This window comes from Bombina bombina, chromosome 4 (genome assembly GCF_027579735.1).
Source record: "Bombina bombina isolate aBomBom1 chromosome 4, aBomBom1.pri, whole genome shotgun sequence".
In the NCBI taxonomy this organism is placed as follows: domain Eukaryota; kingdom Metazoa; phylum Chordata; class Amphibia; order Anura; family Bombinatoridae; genus Bombina; species Bombina bombina.
This window is the reverse complement of record NC_069502.1, coordinates 825,061,184-825,072,086: the sequence shown is the minus strand read 5'-3', so window position 1 is coordinate 825,072,086 and position 10,903 is coordinate 825,061,184. Positions and strand designations below refer to the sequence as shown.

The 10,903-nt window shown below is 39.4% G+C and overlaps 1 protein-coding gene across 1 annotated transcript in view; it reads right to left on the bottom strand.

The window, feature by feature from the left end:
• Nucleotides 1–9,583: 9,583 nt before the first annotated feature.
• LOC128657921 (gastrula zinc finger protein XlCGF8.2DB-like) overlaps nucleotides 9,584–10,903 on the bottom strand; it is a gene marked incomplete at its 5' end in the record, with an annotated part of 2,690 nt that continues 1,370 nt past the window's right edge. The window contains 2 exons of the mRNA XM_053712348.1: nucleotides 9,584–9,589; nucleotides 10,617–10,669. Of these exons, the coding sequence (XP_053568323.1) occupies nucleotides 9,584–9,589; nucleotides 10,617–10,669 (59 nt within the window). The remainder of the gene's footprint in view (nucleotides 9,590–10,616; nucleotides 10,670–10,903) is intronic.

Below are 10,903 nucleotides of genomic sequence, written 5' to 3'. Positions count from 1 at the left end.
TGTCTTTCTGAAAGAATGTATTTCTTACTGATTGGCATATTTATCAAGTGAATAGCAAATATTAATTTGTAATCTAACATTTACATAGCAGCTTTTATTGAGACAAGCATGCTATTAATAAACAAAGTTTATTTGCAAAGCTATGCATTGTTAACTAAAAATTACATTTACAAGCACAGGTGTATCACCGGGTTATGAAAGCCTGTTTACAACTTGTATCTGTATAAATGCTACATACTCATATGCAGGGATACCTTTCTTTTCCATGTATAACCTTCCAAAAGGAACTAACTCTGATTATTCATGTAAGTTATCTGTTTATATTTATGTCTTTTTTATGTCGAACCTCAATAAAAGAATATTTAATAAAAATAAAATCGCTGGCACATGACAGAATGCAGCTCAGCTGCAAGGCAAGATTCTGTTTAGCACTGACAATCTGAGGTGGGCAACAGGCTCTGAAATCAATGTAATCTGTCAGGCAGAGAGTGCAGGACAGTCAGAGCTCCAGAAGCATCACACTGAATTGTTTCCCCTGCAGAGCCCCTGCAAAACATTGTGGTGCAATGACCCGTCTCTCTCCATACCGTATTAGTGGTCACTGGGTCTGATGGAACTCTGTGGATCCCACTCCAATGCATTGCAGGGCAGTGAAATATGAAAATCCTACTCGCTTCTAGTTTTGTGTTGTCTCGTGTCCTGCAGGCTATCTGGTAGGTTCAGAAAGGGAGGGGGTCCTGCCATTCCTACTCTGGGCCATTACAGCTCATTTCCCTGTCTGTGCAGGGCCTGGTAAAAGTAACTCTCTCCTCCTGCTAGTACAATTGGGGGATAGACCATTTATCTTCTTTTAGCTTCAGGGTGGTCAGGTCTTATATTCCACCCTCTGCTTTGGTATATATATATATATAATATATATATATATATTATATATATATTTAAAGACAGCACTCACTGGGCTTGACAAAAGGTGCAGCAAATGGAAAGCAAACATTTATACTCTATTAGACCCACCCCCCTGTGGAAAAAAAAACACCCATCTGTAACAAATAATATATACAGTGCACATACATTGTCATATATAAGTGGACAACAATATATTGTGTCAACAGAAGTGTCAAATTAGGGAAAGAAAAGAGAAGAAAACGGGTCAATCTGTCCCATAATAATAGTGACCATTTTAAACACTGATGAGAAGGAATACACACACCCTAACCACCCCTATTAAATAAACTGATGTTAAGCTGTGAAATTATATGATTCTATCTATCGGGTACTTATAGAACACAAACTAATCACCCGTAAGTGTCTCAAGGCGCTATGGGAAAAAGGATAGGGGGAGGGGGTGAGTGGATGGACGTTCAGTCGAAAAGCCAGGTTTTGAGGTCCTTTCTGAACTTTGTAAGGGAGGTGGATTGTCTGAGGTGCTGTGGGAGGGTGTTCCATGTCTTTGCTGCCATGTGGGAGAAGGATCTTTCCCTAAACCCTATTTCCTTTCTACTCCAGAACCCTCCTTTTTCTTTTTTATGATTAGTGCTGGGATGCATTTGGATACAAGGTGTAGACCCATTATCATGGAATATATGTAGCAGGAACTGTTGCGCTGAATCACAAAGTAAATACCATGTCAGAAATTAGAAAAACAGTAATAATAGCATTGTGTTGCATATCCAGAGTGTATGCGGCAGTGGTGTGTAGCCTCCCCAAAGTATGCATAATTTGCAATCCATGTCAGTGAAGCAGCCTTAAACCCAGTGTTGTGCACAAACAGTGTGCACCAACTGCTGTAGGATTCTCATTGGTTAGGAGGGACACACCTCCTGTCAGCTTGCGCTGTGCTGTTTGAGTTTATCCAAATGATGGAGGGGGCAGAGTGTAATAAGCTATTTAAGCATAATAAGGCCAAACTTTCCCACTGTGGAACTGTACTCATCTTAGAAAACAGGGAGCTGAAGAAAACAATATGTAACCTGAAGATTGGGCAGCCACAAGATCCTTGACTGAGGATACCTCCATTGTCATATGCCCAGTGGACAAAGGCGGAGCGATTGTCGTTCAAGACTAATCTGCCTACAGACAGGAGATATGTACGCAATTATCTTACAATTATCGAAAGGGCATTTCAACATAACTGGATTGACATGGCAAATGAAGGATTGGCTAATACCCTATCTCTAATACCCTATCAGACCTATTCTTTACACATTGCCGAAAATACATAAGCATCTCCATAACCCCCCTGGTCGCACTATAGTATCTGCCCATGGATCCTTACTACAGCCACTAGCTACATATGCAGACTACATCCTACAGCCATTGTTTTAAACATGAAGTCATATTTATGTGACTCCCTAGCTCTCTTGGATATCTTTTTTTTTTTTTGAAAATAATTTTTATTAATTTTCCAACATTATAACAAATAAAAAACATAAACATAAAAGTGTCATATACATGAAATTTTCATCTACAATATTCAATTGTCATCAGACATCATTTGTCATTTATCTTTTGTCATTAATCCTTTGTCAATTATCACTTATCATACCAGGACTTCGTCAGTGTTCCGTCTGAAAATCTAATGGTAAGGGAGAAAAGAGGTGGGGAGGGAGAGAGAACCCATCCACATCAAGAACTCTGGACACCTGTTTCTCTTTTCTAGTTGCAAAAGTGTTGTTGTTTTATAGTGTCCCAATAAAATTTAATATAAAAAAACATCTCTAATCTTTGAGTTCTAAAATATCCATACTCCTCTAATAATTAGTGTTTCTTCAAAATGGTGGTAGCCATTCTTGTATTGTGGGGGCTGTGGGGGTTTTCCAATTCTTGCTATTATTGTTTTGGCTGAGTTTAGGATAAACTGAAGTAGGCGCTGACGAATTCGGCACATTTTTGGAATTGGTAAGTTTTAGTAGACCGTAGTTGATTTCAATATGAAATTAGGGGTAAATAAGTGCTTTAGTAGGGATTCAATTTGTTCCCATAGTGAACGAATTTTTGGGCAACTCCACCATATGTGTGACATGGACCCCTTTAGTCCACACCCTCTCCAGCATCTATCAGATGCAGTGGTATAAATACTGCGCAAGCGTGATGGAGTGAGATACCATCTTGACATTATTTTGTAATTTAATTCTATAATTCTAGCTGATGTGGATGAAGTTTTTGGTTGATTGAAAAATTTGCTTCCAGTAGTGCTATCTAGTTCAATCTCTAATTCTTTGTGCCAATTGTGTGTATATGATGGTAATTCCGAGCCTATACTAGCAGTCACTATGCGTTTAGCTATAGATAGTGTGTGCCTAAGTGTTCCCTTAGCCATGCATTGTGTTTTCGAATAGTGTTAGTGGCCTCATCCATGCTTGTCTGTGTTCAGATTTCTCTACCAAGTGTACCAGTTGTTTATATTTGAGCCATTGTGTGAAGGCCCCGTTCAAATAATCTCCAAGCTCGCTTCTTTGCTTAACTTTTGAATTTGCTATCAAGTTAAATATCTGGGTTGTATAACCAATTTTCAAATCGGGTAGGCCCTGCTTTTGTGTAATCTAGTCCCCCCAAGAACTCTGCGTTTTGTGAAATTGGATACATTGGTGAACGAAGTGTGGAGATATAGCTAGAGTGTGCAATCAATTTATCCCAAATAGAGAAGACGTTCTCATATTGTGGGTTTCTATTGGTAGAGTCCGGTCTATGCATCTTAGGGATCCAACACAAGACTCCCACGTTTGGGGTCTTTAAAATATGTGAGTCTATTGTTACCCAGGCTTTAGTCTGTGCGTTCCTATGCCAGTCTAAAATTCTTTGGGAGCCCTATAGCTTTGTAGTATGTGTCCAGGCATGGAAGACCAATCCTCCCTCCATCAGTGGCCTATATAGTGTATTTCTATTTATTCTGGGCTTTATCGACCCCCATATGTATTTGTTTAGCGTGCCCTGCCATCTGTTAAGGAAAGATTGTGGGATTCTAATAGGGATAGCCTGCATTACATATAGTATTCTCGGAAGAGTTGTCATCCTTAATGTCTGAATCCTACCTAACCAAGAAAAGGCCCCTTCTTCCAAGTATCTAGGTCTGTTTGGGTGGAGTGAAACAATTTGGAGTAATTTAATTTAAAGAGTAATCTATCGTTTGGGGTGAGATGTATCCCGAGATATTTTAGTGCAGTAGTTTGTAATTTATACGGGCTATGGCTCATCAAATCGCCTAGTTCTGCATGAGGGAGGTTTATATTTAGTAGCTCCGATTTAGAGTAATTTATGGAAAAATAGGAGAGATTACCAAAAATCCTAAACTCCTCTGTAACTGCCCTCAGGGAGGTGATTGGTGTAGTAAGGGACAAAAGGACGTCATCTGCATATAATGACACTTTGTATTCATTCTCGCCTAAGGAGATACCTTTGATGTCATTGTTTTGTCTGATACGAGCTGCTAACGTTTCTATGCTGAGAACGAACAACAATGGGGAGAGGGGGCAACCCTGTTTTGTACCGTTGCTTATTTGAAACCCTTCTGACAACTGTCCGTTGATTCTAACTTTTGCAGTCGGGGAAATATAAGGGCCCGTATTCTATTAATAAGGGTGTCTCCAAATCCAAATTTTTTGAGTGTGGCGAAAAGATATTCCCAATTTAACCTATCAAAAGCCTTTTCTGCATCTGTAGATAGAAAAATGGTGTTTATTTATTTAATTTTGAATGTTCCATCAGCTGTAATGCTCTAATAGTATTATCTCTAGCCTCTCGTCCCTCTACGAATCCTGTCTGGTCCATATGTATTAAGGAGGGGAAGTATTGGACTAAGTCGGGCTGCCAGTATTTTTGCTAGAATCTTTTAGGTCTGTATTTAATAGTGAAATGGGTCTATAGTCCGAGGGTGTGTCTAATGTTTTGCCTGGCTTAGAATAACCGATATGTGTGCCTCTTTCATTAGAGTTGGAAGTTGGATGTCATCATCTAATGTTTGATATAGGGATAGTAGAGGGGCTACCAACTCTTCTTTAAAAGTTTTATAATATTTATTGGTTAACCCGTCTGGGCCTGGGCTCTTGCCTGAGGGCAGGTCCCTTAATAGCCTTCTATATTTCTAAAGCCGTTATTGGTGAGTCTAGGGCCGTCTTCTGTTGTAAAGTGATCGTAGGTAAATCCACTGAATCTAAATACGAGAGTATATTTGTAAGAGGGGGGGGGGTTCCTTCTCTTTTGATAAGTTATATATATGCTCGTAATATTTCCTAAAAGACTCTGCTATTTCTGGGTTTCCATGTTTCAATATTCCATCACTGTCTTTAATGTTATAAATATGGTTTATAGCTGTTTTCTTTTCAGGGCTTTAGCTAGTAAGGATCCTGCCTTATTCCCTCCAGAAAAGATATTTTTTTTAGATATAGTGCTTTCTTGTGTGCCTCTCTTTGTAGATGCGTGTTCAATGCTGCTCTAGCTTTGGTGAGTTTCCCTAATGTATCTGTGTTACTGGGATTTAGTTTAGATGTAAATGTTCCGCTTCTACTAGCAGCTGCGTCAGCTTCCGGTATTCTGCGTTTCTATCCCTATTCTTTCTCGCTTTATGTTTGTATACAGCATCCCCTAATAACCTCCTTATGTGCCTCCCATAAGGTTCCCATCCCAGTTACTGAATTATTATTTATTCTGAAGTATTCCTCTATTTTTGCCTTTATATCTTTTGTTATTTCTGGATCATGGAGGGATTGACTTATCCATCCTCCAAGAGGATGCTCTTGAAGGCCTGTTGTGCCAATCGAGTTCCATTGTAACCGTTGCATGGTCTGTCCATGCTGCCGAGCTTATCTCTGTGTGTGTTGCAAGACTGTATGTGGTTAAGATCAAGAAGAAAATAATCTATTCTCGAAAAAGACTTTTTGCGCATGTGAGATAATGTGTGTAATCTTTTGTTTGAGGATGCTGTAGCCTCCATATGTCCACCCATATTGTTATTGCGAAAACATTCTATTATATTTGAGGCCTTACTGTTGGGCATATTTTTCTATTTCTTTATGGAGGAACTATCAATTTGGTGTTTGATGCGATATTAAGATCACCTCCAATAACTACGTACCCCCTTCCCTATGTTCTAGAATTTTATCATTAGCTTTTCTTTAAAAATCTCCTCTGTTGGGAGTTTGTGCGTATTAGACAGACTAAGGTCACCTGTGTATTAAATAATAATCCGTTAAAATAATAACCCTGCCCTCCCGTATCATCATAATCTATTTTGGAGGTGGAAGTGACATTCTATGCAAGATAATTCCAACCCCTGGCTACCTTCCTGGGTTCGGGGTGTGTGAATTAAAGAAGCCAGTGGGGTATTCTCTGGATGTAAATTTAGGGGCACCTGACTTAACAAAATGTGACTCTGAATAAAAAATAATATCTCCCTTCAGTTTATGAAAATGTGGACAATGCTACCGACCTCTTAGTAGGTGAGTTAAGGCCCTTAAAGTTTTGAGTTAAACATTTAATTTTGACTTAGTGCCCATATTGTCTTAGATAAATGGAAGATATATATGTCCTCTATTAGTGTTTATGTGTTGATTAGTGTTTCTTATATTTCTCCCTATAGAGAGATTGGGCCACTTACCCAACGAACTGGTATGAGTCCTTATGCATGCTGCTACGACATAACATCTGAATTACAAAGTACATGACAACAATCTTCGATAGTAACAACAATAAACAAAAACAACTCATAAAACTCAAAAAACTGCAAACCATTAACAACAAAACATTACTTGTGCCAGCCAGGTTGTTGATTAACCCTGACTAACTCAATGTTTGGGGGTACAGTTAAAGTAAGTACTAGGTACTTGATTAAGGTAACTGGGGGGTTTCAGTGTAGCAAGGACAGCTAGGGTATGTTGTTCTACCTGTTAAAGTTGTATCTTAAGTATAGTTCTTAACATTGACATTCGCCATCATCGCTGCTAGGCCTTATTATTTGTTATGGCAACAAACAACCCAAGTTCATAATAAAATAATACCCTTTCCAAGGTTTTATCTCTTAGGGAAAATTTTTGGTTTTACATCACATTTAGGATGCTTAAATAAACATAAAATGATATTAGAGCATCTTGCTTTTACCAATTTACCAGTCTTTTTGATCAAGGTCTTGCAGGATCTTCTATTAGTCCCTTTCTTCAGTCTTCCACTGCTGGAAGGAGGGAGAGCCGGAGCATTTCTTAGCCTTTTTGCGATTTACTGTTTGCCAGTGTGGGCGTGGGGTTGAGGAACATCTGCTGGATTCTTCTTGCTGGGTTGTTTTTCTCTTGTATGTGCGGCATTTTAGGGAGAGGGATGTGCAATGCTCTGCAGAATTCTTCTAGGTCCTCAGCACTTTATATGTTATAATCATATGTCTTTATTAACTTTCAGGCAAAATGGGTATCCCATCTATAAAGGATATTGTGTTCTCTCAATTGTTCGTTAGAAATCTGCTTCTCGGCAGTTGGTCAGAGTCATTGGGCTTAGGTCAGGCGTATACTTGAATGGACATCCCTTCAAAAAGAACGGGGTTGTAGTTTTCCTGGCCCGCTTGGGCCACAGTTTCCTTGTCTTGGTATTTGTGAAATTTGAGGATTATGTCCCTAGGTGGTTCGGAATCTTTTGGTCTGGGGGTCTCAGAGCCCTGTGCGCTCTGTCCAGTGGTATGGAGTAGCAGAGGGGTTATTTGTTAGGTGTTGAAACAGTTCTGTAATTAGTGCTGGATTGCATCCCCTGTTACTGTCTCAGGCACTCCACGGATACGTAAAATTCTGCCTTCTACCCCTATTATCTATGTCTTCTAGTTTGGCTCTTGAGTTGCTGTATCTGTATATCCTGTATTGGATAGGCATCTGGAATGTCCATCCACTATATTAGCCACATCATTTGTTTGCTCTTCCATATATTCAATACTTTCGTTTGATTTCACTAATATCCTTTTTGACTGTTGCCAAGCCATCTTTTAATATTTTCCCTACTTGTAGCAGTAAAGTATTAAAGTCCTCTTTTGAAGCAAGTAGAGAGTCAAGTCTGCTCTGGTGAGTGGTGCTTCACTTTCTGTGTCAAGAAGTGTGGGTTTTTGAGGAGGTGGATTTTCCTCTTGCTCAGATTCTATCTCTTGTTCTTGAGAGGTGCTGAGAGCTTTAAAATATGTGCTCATTTTGGCTGTTGTGGCAGACATATTTTTGCTTGTTTTGTCACCTTTATTTTGCTTCCTTGCAGCCATGGTGTGTTACTTAGATTGTTCTCTTTTCTTTTCAGTGCCAATTTATGCTGCATGTTGTTGCTTATGTATTTTCTGCTTTCAGCTATGCAGATGAGGCCTTCCTATGTGCTTAGATTAGTGTGTAGGGTCTTAAACCTCAATCTGTCAAATCTTCATGCACAAGCTATCCCCCAGCAGGGTATATGTGTGTCCGTTAAAGTGTGCAGCTTTATTCTTAGGACAAGGTTATACTTTCTTATTGGGTGGCTAATTGTTACCTGTTAAGTAGCAAATGCAGCAATCTCTAGATACACTTCACTTTTGTTGCGATAGATAGCTACCCCTTTTTTATTATGTGCGCAATTCGCGCTTTTTACCTTACTCTGCTGAGGCCTGTTTGTCTTTTGCCTGCCGGTCCGGGTCCCCTTATTGTCAGCCTTCCACACCACCGATGGGATGTATGTAGCGTTGCTTATTGATTGTGGACTAGGCCCGATCTTAAGGCCTAGACCGGAATACAGGCGGTTAGTTTAACTTGCGGTCCTCCGTGTTTCCGAACGATCCGCTTCCAATGTGATGCCTCCAGCAGTTGTGCTAGTGATAGGGGTTCGTTTTCGCTGTTTTAGATAGTTTTTACATTTGGTTGCTTTGTCCCCAGCAAGGTTCAGCATGGAGCTCCAACTACATTGCGACTGATCATGGCGGCAGTCGACTCCGCCCCTCCCTCTCTTGGATATCTTATCTGAAATTACAGACATTGAACCCGATGATATCTTAGCCAGTATGGATGTCCACAAATCTGTACACTGTTATCCCCCATGAGATAGGCATTAACATAGTAGCATGCTGTTTGAACAAATACCCATACGTTGGGCCTCCACCAGAATTTATTCTGGAATTACCTGTTTGTCTCAAATATAATTACTTCAAGTTTGAGAAGGGCTTCTACCTACAGATAATGGGAACTGCCATGGGTTCAAACATGGCAAGCATTTGCTAATCTCTTCATGGAACACATAGAGGAAAGGATACTCAAAGTATATGAGCATACACAGATAATACATTACAAGAGATACATCAATGATATCCTCCTGATATGGAGGGGATACTGAAGATGAGCTGTCTAATTGGACTGATAGTCTTAATACTCCAAAAAGTCAATGCACGCACTCAACAAATAGATTTCCTAGATCTTCGAATCTACAAAAAAGGGACCACATTAGGTACCACTCTATACAAGAAGAGATGAATCACAATTTTATCCTGCACGCAAAGAGCTGCCACCCATAATCACTGATCAAGGCGATCCCCAAATGCTCAGGGTCGTACGGAACAATACCTCTGAAGAGAGACGTACAAACTAACTGGATGAGATGGAACAAAGGTTCATAGCTAGGTGGTACAACAGAGAAATCATTACCACAGCAAGAAACAGCAGTAACAAGTGGAGTATATGATGCACCTAAGACGCAAACAGGAACATGAGAAAGGGTGATAGTAAGCGCTAAAAAAAGCTTAAAAGGCTAAATTAAATGGGTATAATTTAATACAATAAAAATGTTTGCCTCACACATAGAAATTTAAATAGAAATTAAAACAAATTGCATGGATCCATGTCTGACAGATAATAAAAAACACATGAAAAAATGAGAGATATCTCTAATGATGAAGTAGCGCACGATGAGTGGACTAGAGTGATAAGTAGGGGGCCTCTACCGTGTGAAAAAAGTGTGTATAAAACCGTAGTGTGTCAAAACAACAAGTCAAACTGAACTCCCAATTGTATATAAGAATTTAAAAACGATTATAGCTCCTAGTTTCCCAAGAAAAGGGGATACCAATAACATCACCAATCATCAAGGCAAAAACATTAAAGGTTTCTTTCCATGTCCAAGTTGTAAGGCATGTAAAAATGGATACAAAACAGACACATTCTCATCATATCACAGAAATGAGAAACATAGGATCAAAGAGTTGATCAGATGTAGCGTTAAAAACGTCATTTATCTAATCTCCTGCTCCTGCGGTCTACAGTACATAGGGCAGACATCAAGAGCCCTTAAAGATAGGATTAGGGAACACATCCCTATGTATAGAGAAAGGAAAAATAGATACTCCACTATACAAACACTTTGCGACTACTCACAAGGGAAATGTGAAAGACTTCAGTTATGTTGGGATACAAAAGGTTAAGAAAAACTGGCGAGGAGGGAACCATGAACAGAGACTATTATTCAATGAGTCCAGATGGATTTTTTATGATGGATTGTCTTTATCCTAAAGGTCTGAACCACAAGGAAGACCTTGCACATCTGCTCTCTATTAAATAGCACCGATCCTTTTGGTACACTGATATTCTGGCAAAACTGGTGTCCTCCATAACAGTGTCCTAATCTAGGAAGTCACCAATGACACTTACCTTTCCAATCCAAGTAGCAACGAAGTCTCCTTGATAGACATGAATTATATAGACTAAAAGATGCAAGTGTGTTCATGTTAAGATACAACTCAAAGTGGGGTAAACCATCGAAAAAACCCACCTATCACCGGACTGATAAGCATAGAACAAAAGATTAAATTGAACATTACGAATAAGCTAAATACACACTTGAATTTGTTAAACACAATCATTTTATACTGTAGGAGCTAGGCGTCTACCAAGAGCATGATAACACTTAAGTAAAGGACCATAGCACTGAATATAGG